At 40.2% G+C, this 16,843-nt stretch overlaps 1 protein-coding gene across 2 annotated transcripts in view; it reads left to right on the top strand.

Annotated features, from left to right (window-relative positions):
• The window catches only part of LOC143025339 (interference hedgehog-like), a 130,367-nt gene extending 126,269 nt beyond the window's left edge, over window positions 1-4,098 (top strand). For both annotated transcript variants that reach the window (XM_076184837.1, XM_076184836.1), the window contains 5 exons: window positions 24-133; window positions 580-718; window positions 820-1,020; window positions 1,864-2,033; window positions 2,692-4,098. In XM_076184837.1, coding sequence (XP_076040952.1) covers window positions 24-133; window positions 580-718; window positions 820-1,020; window positions 1,864-2,033; window positions 2,692-2,955 — 884 coding nt within the window. In that variant the 3' untranslated portion in view covers window positions 2,956-4,098. The remainder of the gene's footprint in view (window positions 1-23; window positions 134-579; window positions 719-819; window positions 1,021-1,863; window positions 2,034-2,691) is intronic.
• The last annotated feature ends 12,745 nt before the right edge of the window (window positions 4,099-16,843 follow it).

Below are 16,843 nucleotides of genomic sequence, written 5' to 3'. Positions count from 1 at the left end.
CTTTGATCCCTGTGTACTTGTAGAACCTACCAAAGTGTACATGGAATGGACATATAATGCAACACCAGGTGTTCCAGTGGAAGGCTTTATTATTCACTACCGTCAGTCAACCAGTGCAGGGGACTACATGAAAGTATGTGTATGAATTGAACTTCTTGATTTCATGCTTCTGTTGTTTCATGTTGATGCTGCCCAAAGGGATTTCTTCTTGCTTGCTTTATAAATTCTTGAGTGGATTGGGATTAGGTCACAATATAATGAAGCAGTGGGGATAAACCAGCTTAGGCTGTAGGGCCCTTGCTTTGGAGGTGGTGTCTTGCTCCATTGCTTCTGATCTGATCAATGGGCAGGGGTCAGGGATGGCCCTTCATTCACAAGGTGCTCAGATAGAAGGGACAACAAATAGGTGTTGGATGGGTGAAGGGTGGGTGCATGACTTGGCTGGCTCTCTCCTCATGCAAGTGTGAAAGGGCCTTTTGGTATATGTATATAATTTAATAAGAGGTTTCTTAACTTCATTATATGTGACTTGCTTTGTGATTGGTGTGATCATAAGAAAATTTATGTTTTCATTATTAGGTAACTCTGCTTGGAGCCCACAAGAAGAGCTATGTTGTCTCACATCTTGAAGCAGATGTTGCTTATGACTTCAAAATCCACTGTTTCAACTTGGCAGGCACCTCAGAGTTTTCAGATATTGTAAGCAATAGGAAAAAAAGTAAGTAGTATCATCAGAAATCAAAATATAATGAATGCACACTGACTGATTTTTTTTTCCATTGTGAAAACATTATTACATGTAACTTTTCCCTCTCCTAGGTCAAGAAATATTTCCCTCTTTGGAAGTGACAACAACAAGCCTAACACCTGTGCCCAGTGACTCAGGCATCACACGAGATGACTACACATCACTTTCAAATATTCATCTTTACATTGTCCTTGGTGCTGTACTTGGAATCCTTCTACTTATTGTCCTCATTTCCTTTATTGCATACTCCTGCAAAAATAAGAATTTGCAAGGTATGGAAAGAGATATGAATTCATTTGAAAGCTCTGAAATACTGTTATAGCATACTCTTGTTACACAATTATTTTTATAATGAAAACATATACTCAAGGATACACTTATGCACAAACCATTCTTAGACAAAACACTGGGAAGTATACTCATGATTAGAGAACCTCTGCTGTTATGGCAGATTGATGCCTTTTTTGTTCAGGATAAAATTTTTTTTACTGAGGAACATTTTTGGGTTAATTCCAATTTGTGCCCTAAACAAAAGGCATGGGATTTTATATGCTATCACTGCTTGTAAATCCCACATAAATGACTCTGTAGCATCATGGAATATCAGGATAGATTATGGCAAATTAGTGACTAGGGCTAGGATTCCAGGAGAACCACTATTATGAAGATTAATTCTACCCTAAGTAAGTACACAGGCATTCCCAAACAGACATCATCTCACAGACTCAGACAAAAGAAAATTTTATGCAACAAACTTGATTTTAGTTTATTTGGTACACCTACCTTACACTAATAGAAATGTTTTAGAAAACTGCCCAAAATGGTTGTCATTTGAAAACCAGCCCATAATGAGTGTCAGAGATAAGTTTAGGATAGAAATATTAGCTTGCTTCTTCACATTCCTTTTTCTTTTACTTCCCTGCTGCCATAAGGGAAACACCCATGGTAAAGTACAATTAATGATGTCAGGAAACCTAAGTTATCAATGTCATGGCATCTCATAATAAAATTGTGAGTTAATGTTTCTTTTTAAAAAAGAAATGAAGGATATAAGTAACTTGTCATGAACTTTACATATGTGGTATTATTATTGTTTTTCTTTTGTTCATTTACAGAGATTCCAAGTTCTCCAAAGTATGAAGACACTTCATTACACATCCATAGGGCAGCTGTTACCTACTCTCTTCCCAGTACCCCTCTAGTCAATGGTCATGGCCCCAATGGCTATATGCCTCACCGAGGTGTGGCACTCACTCCGGCAACTTTGCATTCTAGTGATAATAAGGTAATGTGAATGTATATGGTGTACACCTGCATAATGTATATCCCACTGAATGGGTGGGAATGGGTGCATACCATGGCTGGCTATCTCCCTTATAATGACAAGAGGCCCTTTGTATATAGAAAGACAGTATATGCCATATAGACCAAAGCTTTTTCCTCATATATAGGGTTAGCCAAATTTAAGCACACACACCATGCACACTTTGTATGGGAATTTCAATGAGTGGAAACACATATTCCCGCAGCAGCTAGCAACGGTCCTCAGACCCTTCTGTAAATCTGTCTTGGAAGAAATATTGACTTGTAACTAGAAAAGGTTTCAGATTCTCTTATTGATCCTTTTGTCATTATTTTCCTTAGCTACATTGACATAGATACATATATCTGTCTATATACCAAAGGCCTCTTCCCCTCATATGGGAGGTAACCAGCTAAGGGACACACCCACTCCCACCCATTATGTCTTGACTTCTCATAGGATGAACATAAATACCAAAGGGTTTTTCCTTCCATAAATAAGGAAACTCAAAACAGTTATAATTAATGTTAGATTAAAATAATCCCTTTAACACCTTCAAGATGTAGGCAGTGAAATTTAGGCAGACCATAGTAAATGTGCTGTGTAATTTTTCTTGTCTAAATACTTGTTTCATTTTCAGATTACAACAGAATGTGTGCATGTAGACAACAACAACCATCAAATTCAGGAGCTTCAATCTTTTTGCCCATCAGCAGAAAGATCACATCTTCCTCAGGAAGAGGATGCTCCTCATAAGAAAGAAGAAAGTAATTGCAACAGTTCTCTTGATTGCACACAAGAACCTCTTAGTTCATCATGTAGTGCTGAGGAAAAACATAGTCATAGTGTTTCATTAATGAGAAAAAGATATAGTGACAGTTCAGAAAGTGAAGTCAACTTGTAACACAGTTCAGGTTCTGGTCATAAACTGGTGTGCAAAGCGTGCCTGATTCAATAGTTAAGGTTGATGTTTGTGATACATATGTTTATATGCCTGGATGTGTGTAGTTATGAATGTGAGTTATGTCTGAGAAATGGTTAATTTTGTACATTTTTATAAAGATGAACTGATGCCAGATAGGGTGAAATGCAAATGTAACAGTCCTATATAGAGATTTAACTGATACTGTATTTGTAATGATGTGTATACATTGTGAGGGGAATCTGGAGAGGGCATAATGTCCTTTATTGTGATATTAATTTTAAATGCTGTACTTAATGTGTCTCCTCTTCCATTACTCCCATGTCATGAAAAAGAAAGCATTAAACAAAAAGTGACCTTAGATTTTGTATCCACTTTTTCTTCTTTTCTTCTCTATGTGAAGGGGAAGACAGTAAAGTCCTGAATGGCTTGTTCATATCAAGCAGTACTGTAAATGATACCTGATATATTTACATAAATACTCAGTCTGCCATAATGGGCAATGATATTAGGACAGTTGAGGGATATATTGTACACAAATAGATTATGTTAACAAAACTTGCTGAATAGTAATGACTGGTGAATCCAACATTTACAGTTGTTTTTATGATATAGTAACTATTTTGAACATCCAGTTAGGCTTTATATTGTATTTTATAGTTTGCTGTAGCTAACTATATCCCTACATCAAGATATTTATGTAATCTATCCTCCATCCTATTCATTATTGCTTAATATAGTGTCATATTTTTTAGCTATACAAGGTGGATCAAGCTTGTTTGAAAATGGCAACTACCAACAGATGTAAGAGGAACCCCTTGTGAGGACATTTCGCATGTCAGAGCTTTATCAAGTACTTGATAGACCTCTGATGAATGAAATGTTGTACTAATAGTACTATCAATAAAGACTTTCTCCTTGCAATGTGTTTCCCCTAGTTCACCATGCTTGCTTGGTCATATCAAAGTATCCCTCTAGACAGTAGAAATTCACTTGAACAGGATTTCCTGATTAATTATGTGCCATATAAAGGATATTGCTGATGCAAGTCTTAGAGTCAACTTAAGACACTGTACCTTCCAGGGCACCTACCTATAAAAATGTAATGTATATATAAAACTTGCTTTAAAATTTGTGTTTCTCTGTATCCCATGAAATGCAAATACATTGGGTGCAATAATAAGTATGTGCAAGTGGTGGCCCCATAAGATGGACATCAGAGAGAATTATCCCCCAGCTACCCCATCTTCAAAACTAGTCAGCACCTTCACCTCTGGATGGATGGGATCTGACACTTAGTTGTTTTGTCTTAACTTCATTTGGATATCCATCATCAAGGCCAAGTTGGAAGTCCACCCCTTTTCTTTTTATGATGCTTCCCTCACGGGGTAACAACACAGCCAGGCTGGTATAATGGGCACAAGATCTCTGTCAAGTTAAACTGTAATTTCTTTACTTTTCATATGTAGAGTATTGACAACCAGGACATGCTCCCATCCTTTTTTACTAAAAGACAGTGACATAGGAACTGATATCACAAAGTCAGAAGAACAAATTGAAGAAGACTACATGTCAGAAAGGTATCAAGAAATGGTTCTCCTTGCAGATGCAACAATCTATCTACACCAAGGGCCTTTCCCCCTTACAGATGTAACAACTGGAAAAATCTAGATGATAAATTGGCCAAATCTAAAATAATAAACAAATTTAAAACTAGGTCTGGGGTATTGGCTGCATGTTATTGTGGCAAAGTAGCATGGAGTTGATACTTTAGGGTCTATATGGGGAGCCCCTACAGACCAGAGCCACAAATCATTTTGTCTGTGATAGAGGAGAACTCTGTACATAGAGAAATTATGACACTTTTATACTACAACTGTCCCTATGTTATGCTGTCCCCCAACACCTTGTTACTGTCCTGTACCATTTCTCTGAATATTCATTTCCTTTTTTTGCCTACCCACCCTGTGGTGGGGGGCAAACAAATACTGCCACCAAGTATTCCACTTGAGTCATAAAAGGTGACAAAAAAGGGACAGGGGATGGGATTAGGAGTCCTACTACCTGTAGCTCCAAAAGGGAACATTCCTAAAAAAGAAAGTAAAGGCATAAGAGGGTCTGGGATCTTTCCAACCAGTACCTTAAGGTTTGGATCTTTTAATGTGCGTGGATGTGGTACAGATGAGAGTAAAAGGGAAGAGATAGGCAGTATGTTTGTGAGAAGATGGATGTACTGGCTTTGAGTGAAACTAAAATGAAAGGAAAGGGCAACTGTGAGTTTGGGAGTGTAGCTGGGAGGTACTCAGGAGTGAAGAGGGGACGAGGGAGAGAAGGGGTGGCTATACTAGTAAGTGAAGAGGTAAGTAAGCGGGTAGTAGAGTGGAAGGAGGTGTCATCAAGGTTGATGTGGATGAAGGTGAAGCTGGGAAAGGAGATGTGGGTTTTTGTAAGTGCGTATGGGCCTGGTAGTGAGAAGAGCGTAGAGGAAAGGGAGGCTTTTTGGGTAGATATGAGTGCATAGAGGGATTAGGGAGAAATGTCAATGTAGTTGTATTGGGAGACCTAAATACTAGGGTAGGAAATGAACAAATTGATGGAGTGATTGGGAAGTATGGAGTTCCAGGTAAGAATTGTAGTGGAGAATTGATGGTGGAAAGAGAGTTGATGATAGCAAATACGGTGTTTAAGAAGTCAAGCATAAGTACACATGGGAGAGGGTGATGTATGGAAGGGTGGCAGATAGAGCATTAATGGACTATATAGTGGTGACCAGGAGTATGGTAGGAAGAGTTAAGGATGTACATGTTCTAAGGGGAGAAAGTGGGGAAATATCAGATCATTTCCTGGTGGAAGGTAAATTGAGAGTGGAGAAAGAGGAAAAGGGCAGAAGGTAGGGAGGTACTTAGAGTGAACTGCTTAAATGAGGAAAAAAAAAAGAGAATGAGTATAAGAAGAAGTTGAGAGAGGAGTGGGAGAGAGTAAAAGATAGAGTAGAACTAGGTGTGGAGGAGGAATGGGGATGGTTCAAGGAGGGAGTCATAAGGTGCGCAAAGATGATGTGTGGAACAAGGAGGGCAGAAGGAAATAGAAGGAAAGGCAGTGAGTGGTGGGATGAGGAAACAAAGAATGGTGTAAAAGAGAAGAAGCAGGCATTCATAGATTGGCTACAAATTAGGACGAGGAAATTGTATGAGAGGTACAAAGTAAAGAGAATTGAAGTTAGGCATAAGATAAAGGAAGCAAAGAGGAGAGCAGATGTGAAATGGGGAAAAAGAAAGAGGAAAAGGGCAGAAGGTAGGGAGGTACTTAGAGTGAACTGCTTAAATGAGGAAAAAAAAAAGAGAATGAGTATAAGAAGAAGTTGAGAGAGGAGTGGGAGAGAGTAAAAGATAGAGTAGAACTAGGTGTATATGTATGTATGTATGTAGAACTAGGTGTGGAGGAGGAATGGGGATGGTTCAAGGAGGGAGTCATAAGGTGCGCAAAGATGATGTGTGGAACAAGGAGGGCAGGAGGAAATAGAAGGAAAGGCAGTGAGTGGTGGGATGAGGAAACAAAGAATGGTGTAAAAGAGAAGAAGCAGGCATTCATAGATTGGCTACAAATTAGGACGAGGAAATTGTATGAGAGGTACAAAGTAAAGAGAATTGAAGTTAGGCACAAGATAAAGGAAGCAAAGAGGAGAGCAGATGTGAAATGGAGAAAGAGTATGACAGAAAATTTTGAAAGTAATAAAAAGATGTTTTGGAAGGAAATCAAAAGAGGAAGAGGAGGCGAATCAAGTAGAGAAGAAAAGGTGCAGATGGAGAGATGATAATGGAAGAGAAGGCAGTGAGAGGAAGGTGGGCAGAGTATTTTAGGGAGTTGCTAAATGTGAAGGAGGATAGGGAGGGAAAGGTAGTTGCAGTGGGAAGCTCTAAGAAAATGAGAGTAATGAGTGAGGAAAATGGAGGAGAAAGAAGGAGGGATGAAGTGAAAGCAGCTGTTAAGATGATGAGAGCAGGTAAGGCACCTGGTCTGGATGGATGCCATGCAGAATGTCTGAAGAAAGAAGGTACAGTTATGGTGGACTGGCTGGTGAGGTTATTTAATGTTTGCTGGAGAGAGGGTGGAGTGCCGGAGGACTGGAGGAGTGCCTGTATAGTTCTGCTTTACAAAGGAAAGGGGGACAAGTGTGAGTGTAGTAGTTACAGAGGGATCAGCTTGTTAAGTGTAGTTGGGTAGGCTTATGGGAGGGTCTTGATTGAGAGGATTAGGAGAGGAAGAGAGGGAGTAATTGGTGAGGAATAGTGTGGTTTTAGGACAGGTAGGGGATGTGTAGATCAGATTTTTGTGGTAAGACAGATATGTGAGAAAGCTATAGGAAAGGGGAAGGATGTTTTTTGGGCTTTTATGGATCTAGAAAAGGATTATGGCAGGGTAGACAGGAAGGCACTGTGGGAGGAACTGCAGATATATGGGATAGGAGGAAAGCTGTTGAGAGCAGTCAAGAGTTTTTATGAGAGTAGTAGAGCTTGCGTTATGATTAGAAATGGAAAGAGTGAATGGTTTGAGGTAAAGGTGGGACTTCGTCAGGGAGGTGTTATGTCGCCCTGGCTGTTCAATCTTTACATGGATGGGGTGGTGCGATAGGTGAATGCAAGGGTAGTGGGTCAGGGGTTTGAGATGATTAAAGAAAATGGAGAAAAGTGGGAGGTGAGCCAGCTGTTGTTTGCTGACGACACTGCACTTGTAGCAGGATCAGAGGAGGGATTGAGGAAGTTAGTGACAGAGTTTGAGAAGATTTGTGAAAGAAGGAAGCTGAAGATAAATGTGGTAAAAGTAAGGTGATGAGATGTACAAGGGGAGTGACAGTAGGCTGGAAGGGAGCATTAAGGGTAAGAAACTGGACGAAGTGGATAGTTTCAGATACTTGGGTGCGAATGTGACAAGAAAGGGAGGAGTGGGGGTGGAGGTAGAATATAGATTGAGAGAAGTGAGTAAATGCCTTAGTGGATTGAAAAGTGTAATGAGAAATAGACATCTGGGAATGGATGCTAAGAGGAGGTTATATGAAGGAGTGATTGTGCCAACAGCAATGTACGGGGCAGAAACATGGAACATAAGAGAGGAAGAGAGAAGGAGTTTGAATGTGTTTGAGATGAAATGACTGAGAAGTATGATAGGGGTTACTAGGCTAGATAGAGTGAGAAATGAGGAGGTGAGGAGGAGAACAGGGGTGGAAAGGGAGCTGGGAGATAGGGTTGATGAAAGAGTATTAGGATGGTTTGGACACATGGAAAGAATGAGTGAAGAAAGATTAGTAAAAGAAGTGTGGAAGGTGGAGGTGGAAGGAGTGAACATGAGGGGGCATCCTAGGATGAGATGGATGGATGGGGTGAAAGGGGCTTTACAAAAGAGAGGAATGTCTGTTGAGGAAGGACGGGAGAGGACAGAAGATAGGGGTGAATGGAGAAGGGTTGTGTATAGATGAGGCTGTGATGCATGAGGGGGAGTGGGTGGGGGATGGGGGGTGAGGAAGTATGTATGGGAAAAAATTTGACGTAGTCTGAAGGGATTTCTCCCCGTCTTCTCCTTTCCTGCATGAGGGGACGGGGAGGGGGGGTCGCCGGATTTATGAAGCGGCCTTGCTGTTGATGTGCTGTGTCTTGCAACACTGCTTCTGACCCAGGGCAGTGGACAGGATGCAGGGATGACCCGTCATCCAGGAGGTGCCAAGATAGGAGGGAGGGAGGAAGGTGGAGGGGGGTGGAATATATGGGAAATGAAATGGGTGGGAGTGATTTCTATGCCTTTTTCCTATTGGCTACCCCTCGTGTAAGGGGGAAAAAGCCTTTGGTATATGTATGTATGTACTATTGATGGAGAAAAATGGGATCACATGAGCATAACTTATTTCCTATATACTACGATTAGGTAAATACATTATTATAGTAGTATGTGTATTATTGATGTACTTTCGGCGTTCCATTGAAGGGACTTGTGCAAAAATTATTGTGATGTGGGATAAGAGCCAAATTATAGCATTGTATACAAAAGTGAATGGATGAGCATACACTTTTGACGTTTCTCTCAGCTGAATTAGAATGTCTATTAGCAGCTAATAAGTCCTAAGACAGCAAATTGGTTCAATGAGATAGGTTTAAAAAGAGTTCTTTTCATCTTTTGCTGTATGAGCTGAAGGATTTGACTTTGCTAAATAAAATCGCCTTGCTGCGGTAGCACGAAGAAGGTACAGACAATCAGGAGTCATCACAGAAATATAATTGGACCAATGTTTTAAATATGTAATCAGTGGGCTGAAGTGAAAGGCTATTGCAAGATTAATCGTTAGATTTCCTTTCATATCTACTGACGTTAAAATCTATTGAACAAGTTTATATAATCCCTTATGTTGGATTTGCTTTTCTAGATTTGTAACGTGTTACCTCCTATCAAGTTATACAATAGAACAAATAATGGGGTCTTAAATTGGCTGTCGATAATGAAATGCAAAAATTTACATTATTTTGAACAACAGGGAGTTCCTCTAAACTGAATAAAATATCCTAAAGCAGCTAAAATAAATATTGAAAAGTGTTCAACAGTGATTGGCATAACATAAGGATCCGTCACTTTGTGTTATTCATCAAGATAAGCACAGAGTCCTCTCTCAGCTAGAAAAAATAATAATGATAATCTCGTAAGTCACAATAGTATCTACAAAATATACCAGCATGGAGTAGGAGACAAATGAAGCATCCAAATTCTCTCCAGCATAGGGCCGTGCCGTGTACGCCATAAAATTTCAAATTACTTGTTACTACGTCATCGATCATCATAGTGGTCATTTGTAAACAATGCGGAAGGTCTAGTGGCAGTTACTTCCAATTAGTGACCGCCTGATTTCATAGTGATAGTCAGTGTTTACTAAATACTATAAGTTTAGTAAATCATGCAGGCATCCTATGATGAAAACAGAAAGGGAATCACACAAATTCTACACCCGAAAGGACGTGGGAAGGTCACAGGTGAGATTTGACAACCTAAATCCCCACGCTATATTGTGATATTAAATTAACATTACAAATATTATTTTAAAAATTATTTCCAATATTGAAGATGAGACCGATAGCATGGTTAGAGGAAGAGATATGGGTATTTTTTTTAGTTTCGACCATGGGCACAATATAGCAATAGAAAATTAATTATCAATTTTGTAAATCAAAATGCATCAACGTAATATGCAATTTTGTGGGCGGAAATGAAAAAAATACCTCGCTACAAGCATATATGCTAATGAACGAAGTCGTTAGCATACGATCGGGACGCCATCTTGTCGTCTGTCAATTGACGGCCTCGGTACTTCCGACAGTACCTCGCCAGGTACATTTTCTTAGGAGTGTTATGGAGCGGAGATACATGCATTCCTTCAAGCTGCAAGAACTTTGTATACTACGCAAGCTGAGAGAGCCGCCAACGTCTCTCACGACGAGGACAAGCCGGATGACATTTAATTTGCAGGTAATGATTTATAAAACACAAGTTTGGTTAGTTTAGTTTAGGTTAGATGAATTTATCATCCTTTCATTTCTTCGACGTCGGCATCTATCATAACAAACATGGCGTACCATTCGTCCGACACGACTTCGTTACCTATGAAATCTGTTTTAGCACCTTTTTTGTTTTTTATTTCCGCTCACAAAATTGCATATTACGTTGATACATTATAATTTACAAAATCATTAAATTTCTATTGCTATATTGCGCCCATGGTCGAAACTAAAAATTTACCGGGATATGCATGGGATAGGCAGTTAGATTTAGTGATATGGGCTTGGTTAGCTATTTATTAGTTCTGACTGAAAATACAGTGCATATCTGTATTTCATGGGCCTATATCACTTCACATATTTATTTAGATAATGATTAAAATCTTCTGGATTTTTTTTTTTTTTTTTTTTTTTTTTTTTTTTTAGTCGGCTGGGCGAACTTCCTCGCGATTTCTTATATTCCTTTATCTTTGATTTGCAGTTTTTACATCACTAGTAGGATGAAAATGACAGACGAATTTCAAAGGTTATAGCCAAATTGTCAATTGAAGTATGGCGTCTCACATGAAAATCAAACTCTAGAATCAAAATATCATGTGAAGGATGACATCAATATATGAAATTGGATGAAGAATAGAAATTTGTAAAGTTTCGTATCACCCGCTCGCACAACAATTTGTATATGTTTTTGTATCAATAATACAACTCCTAAAACTATTCTTAGTAACTTTTTTCAGAAATTAGTATTAAGGGATGGTGAAAAAATTCCTGCAACCTTCCCGCCACCTGTAACTGGAGCGTCATCATTTTTGGGAGTGTACAGCGGCGACAACCACGTGGCATGGAACCTGGGTGTCGCCCACATGGCTAGACCTGACGCTCCTTTGACAGTGCGACCCTGCTTGACCCGACCTAACCTAATCCAGTGCAATTTTGTAATTATGCACCACTGGTCACTACCCGCGCCGTATATATATATATATATATATATATATATATATATATATATATATATATATATATATATACACATACACACTGAATGGTTCCCAGTGATCAATTGATACCTTTTTTCAACCACATACCACTTTTAATTCCATACCATCGCAAACGAGACTGAGAGTTGCTCGAAGGAGGCATCCGTTGGAAATTGAAACGTGGACGAGCCGAGGATACGAACCCAGCTAACCTGTAACAAAGATACATTGACGTAAACCAATACACTATCAAGATATACATATGTATATATATATATATATATATATATATATATACATATATATACATATATATATATATATATATATATATATATATGCTTCTGGCCGCATGTACAGTCAGTTCACTCGTTTCTTACAATAAGGGTTGATTCACACTATCGGTCCGGTCGCGCTCCACTCTCGCTCCGCTCTCGGTTCTGAGGTATTCACACTATCGGTCCGCTCTCGTTCCCGTCATCCCCCCTCCCTCGACACCAGTAGAAGTCTTACCATCAGTTACGAAGGATGTGTGACTTTTCTGACGCCGAGTTGGCAATAATCGCTATTGCACTTGATGAAGAAGAAGGAAAAAAAAAATAGAAAAAGAAAGAGATTGTGGGATCATCCTATGTTGCAAGATAGGAAGGAGAATTTCATACTCTGTATCCTCGTCTTATTGATGATGAGAGTAAATTCCACAGCTATTTCAGAATGAACAAAGGAACATTTGAGAAAATACTATCCAAAATTGAGGATGACTTGAAATGTACAAGAAGATGCTGCACTTCCTGGCACTGATGTGCTTGCACCATACGTTATAGTGGGAGATGAGGCTTTCCCGCTGAAGAGAAATTTGATGAGGCCCTACCCAGGTTCACAGACTGAACATAAGGTAGAGAAGAGGATTTTTAATTATAGATTATCTAGAGCCAGGAGGATAGTTGAGTGCACATTTGGTATTCTAGTGCAAACCTTCAGAATATATTTAAGGAAACTTAAAGCTATGCCTTCTAACGCTAATGCACTCATGACAGCAACATGCATACTTCACAATCTGATACACCCAAATGCTGTTGCATTACCAGATACTGTTGTCATGCCTCCATCAAACACAGTACGTCCAATGAGAGGAAGAGGGGGAAATGCTACAAAGGAGGCTTTTGGCGCGAGAGAAACACTGAAAGATTATTTCAGCTCCCCAGCTGGTTCAATGCCTTGGCAAAATGATAAAATATAAGTAGACAAAGAAACTTGTGTAGGAATATTTGTTGAGTGAGCTAAGGAGATGCATTTCCGCAGTGGATAATAGGTTGTTATTATACATATGGAATTTCTTTCTTCGGTTAATAATGTGTATTTTTTTCTCTCAGTACCTTGGCAATATGATAAGTATGCAAACATTACACTGGGTAACAGCCAAAAAATCGTCAGGGGTTTCTCAGCTGATTTAGACTAATTTTGGTGTTCTGAGTCCGAATATCACATTGGTTTTGCTCAATCAGGTCAACTTTTTGAGATACAGCCATAGGCCTACCTGACGAGCTATACATATGATAATTTGAAGGGTTTTGAGTTCAATCCTATTTTTATTGAAGAATGTAGCGAATTATTCATATATAAATGGTTGCTTCTGGTGTGTTTCTGTTTGAAATTGACTAATTGACTTATTTCTTTCTTTTCAGGGTATTGATATGGCTTCGGCGCGACGGTCATGCAGGAATAATCCTGACATTTTCTGCTACATTTGCGGAGAATACACGCTGTCAATGCACAGGAAGAGCATCACAAGCTTTGTGAAGCGCGCATACCAGGCTTACTTTCAAGTCAAGCTGGGTGACCAAGATAAGTCCTGGGCACCGCACACGGTGTGCATGACGTGCGTGGAATACCTCCGGTGGTGGACGAAGGGCACGAAAACTTCACTGAAGTTTGGGATTCCGATGGTTTGGAGGGAGCCGTCTGACCATGAATCGGATTGTTACTTCTGCGCCATCAATACTACTGGCATCAACCGGAAGAATCGGAGCAGCCTCCAGTACCCCGACCTTCCATCTGCCCGCCGTCCAGTTGCTCACTGCGAAGAACTTCCTGTACCAGCGTGCAGAGAGCTTCCTGACAGCGACGACGAGGCCACCTCTGCATATGAGGGAGGAGATACAGAAGAAGAGTATGAAACACAAGATGGTCCGCAGCCCTTTTCACAATGTGAGCTTAATGATCTGGTTCGGGATCTCAGCTTGTCGAAGACTTCCGCCGAGCTGTTGGCCTCCAGACTCAAAGAGAAAAATCTACTCGGCGAGGACGCGCGTATCACGTTCTTTCGTAGAAGGCATCAGGACTACATGGGCTACTTCTGCCAGGAGGAAGACCTCGTGTACTGCCGAGATGTCGCCGGTCTTCTTGTTAAACTCGGCGCTCCTCAATATGATCCGAGAGATTGGCGACTCTTCATAGACAGTAGCAAGCGCTCTTTGAAGAGTGTGCTCATCCACAACGGGAACGAGTTCGCCTCAATTCCTCTTGCGCACTCCACAACTCTCAAAGAGAAATATGAAGCAGTCAAGTACGTGCTCGACAAAATCCAATATGAGCAGCACCAATGGCTCATCTGCGTCGACCTTAAGATGGTGAACTTTCTACTTGGTCAGCAGTCCGGGTACACAAAGTACCCATGCTTTATATGTAAGTGGGACAGTCGAGACAGAGCCCAGCACTATGTGAAGAAAGAGTGGCCGGCGCGAGAGCAGTTAGTACCTGGGGCGAGCAACATCATAAACGAACCTCTTGTTGACCGGGAAAAGATTTTGTTCCCACCGCTTCACATCAAGCTTGGGTTAATGAAACAGTTCACGCGCGCTCTGGACAAGGATGGGAGGTGCTTCAACTACCTGTGGCGAGCCTTCCCTGAAGTGACCATTGAGAAGCTGAAGGCCGGCATTTTCGATGGCCCACAGATACGGCAGCTCATCAAGGACACAGAGTTCGAAAACTCCATGAACACGCTAGAGTGCGCCGCCTGGAGGTCGTTTGTGCAGGTGGTGAACAACTTCCTGGGGAACAAGAAGGCAGCAAACCACGCCACACTCATCAACAGCATGATAAAGAACTTCCAAAACCTCGGGTGTTTGATGAGTATAAAGATGCATTTCCTGTTCTCACACATGGAGAAGTTTCCTGAAAACCTTGGTGCGGTCAGCGACGAGCAGGGAGAAAGGTTCCATCAGGACATGCGTCAAATGGCGGAGAGGTACCAGGGGAGGTGGGACGCAGTCATGCTCGCGGACTACTGCTGGTCGCTGAAGAGAGACAACCCAGCAGCTGCTCACACACGGAATTCGAGGAAACGGCGATTTACGCCGTGAACTCCGAACTTTTGTGTCACGTAACGCTCATGTACATGTATTAAGCTTATCAAATGTAATCGAGTATATAAAAAATGAATGAATTTGGATACGTTGACTTTTATTTCCCCAGGAAAACGGAAAAACCGAATTTTTATGATCCGCAGAAATTGGGTTTTTGGACGAAAAATCATTTTTTTCTTAAATGTCTGTAGCGAACAATCCTGACCTGATTGAGAAAAACCAAGGGCATTTTCGGACTCAGAGCATCACAATTAGTCTAATTCCGCTGGAAAACCCTGGACGATTAAAAAAAAAAAAAAAAAAAAAATTGTTACCCAGTGTTATCACTGTAGTGCAGCGAAGTCAGGTCATACAGCTCTGGTTTACCTTTTGACTAATTCTATTAGCATTTCATCTAAATCCACAAAATTAAAGTAAGTTTTGTAGGTTATATTTTATTCAGTTGGTGCTTATGAATATCCTCGCTGTACGCATTGTCATTGTATCAGTGATAAATAAAAAGAAAATGTATTTCTATCATTTTTTAACTTTCTCATGATCCCATTGTGGTGTTTCCTTTGGATTATCCATGGTTTGGTAGGACAGAAGGTAACACTACTTGCTTATATGAAGGCTGAATCTCGACTGGAGTGGAGCAGGACCGTGGCAACTGAGTTCACACTGGCGCTCACGGTCCAGTCACACTCCGGTCTCGCTCCAGTAAAAATATCTTTTGACGGAACCGTGACCGGAGCGAGACTGGAGCGAGAGCGCCAGTGTGAATGCTTCCATTGAAATTAATGAGACAATATTGGACCGGACCGAGAGCGGAGCGGGAGTGGAGCGCGACCGGACCGATAGTGTGAATCAAGCCTAAAGGAGACGGACTCACCAAATCCTCTTTATTTTCTCATAGTAGCACCGCTACACGAGCATCTGTATGTATATATAAATATATATACTCATGTATATATATATATAAATATATATATATATATATATATATATTCATATACATACATACATACATATATATGTATAACGTAGAAACCACTGTTGGAGTAGAAAAGACTGGAAACGGGGAATCTATATATTTCGATTGCAAACTGCAATCCTCTTCAGTAGATACAATTAAGAGAGAGAGTGCTGCTTAAGTAGCACTCTTAACAAAAGAAAGGGGAACAAGGGAAGATGTCTCTACCCTCGTCTCACTCCGTATGGGAGGTCAGGAGGCAAATGAGCTTTCAATAGGTTGATAATGAAGAGTCCGGACATTATATCCGGGGACCATTTCCCCTTTGAAATATTCATGTTGGGCTGAAATTCAATGATAGTAGATTCTACCATTTTTCTCATGAACTCACATCTGGATTTATAAATAAGCTCAGCTTTGCCCCAATCTAAACAATGTTTAAATTGCTCTCTTGTGCATATTTAATGGAACGTTTATGTTCAATCATCCTAGTATTAAAATCCCTTCCAGTCTGCCCGATGTAAACTAAGTCACAACCTTTACATGGAATCGAATAAACACCCTTGGCTCTGCTCTTCTTTTAACCATTGATGGTCGTTTACAACCTTTTTATTTATGGTGTTAGGGTAATAATTAATCAAATTTAATTTGTCTTTGGGAAGAAACTTGGTCGAGTTTCTTCCCAAAGACAAATTAAATTTGATTAATTATTACCCTAACACCATTAATAAAAAGGTGGTAAATGTCCACCAAAGGTTAAACGAAGAGCAGAGCCAAGGGGTTTATTCGATTCCATGTAAAGGTTGTGACTTAGTTTACATCGGGCAGACTGGAAGGGATTTTAATACTAGGATGATTGAACATAAACTTTCCATTAAATATGCACAAGAGAGCTCAGCTGTGTCCCAACATGTTAAGCAATTTAAACATTGTTTAGATTGGGACAAAGCTGAGCTTATTTATAAATCCAGATGTGAGTTTAGGAGAAAAATGGTAGAATCTACTATCATTGAATATCAGCCCAACATGAATATTTCAAAG

The sequence above is a fragment of the Oratosquilla oratoria genome, chromosome 5, assembly GCF_046742065.1.
Source record: "Oratosquilla oratoria isolate Oo_2021 chromosome 5, ASM4674206v1, whole genome shotgun sequence".
Lineage (NCBI taxonomy): Eukaryota > Metazoa > Arthropoda > Malacostraca > Stomatopoda > Squillidae > Oratosquilla > Oratosquilla oratoria.
The sequence above is the reverse complement of the archived record's forward strand: the minus strand, read 5'-3'. Positions and strand labels throughout refer to the sequence as shown.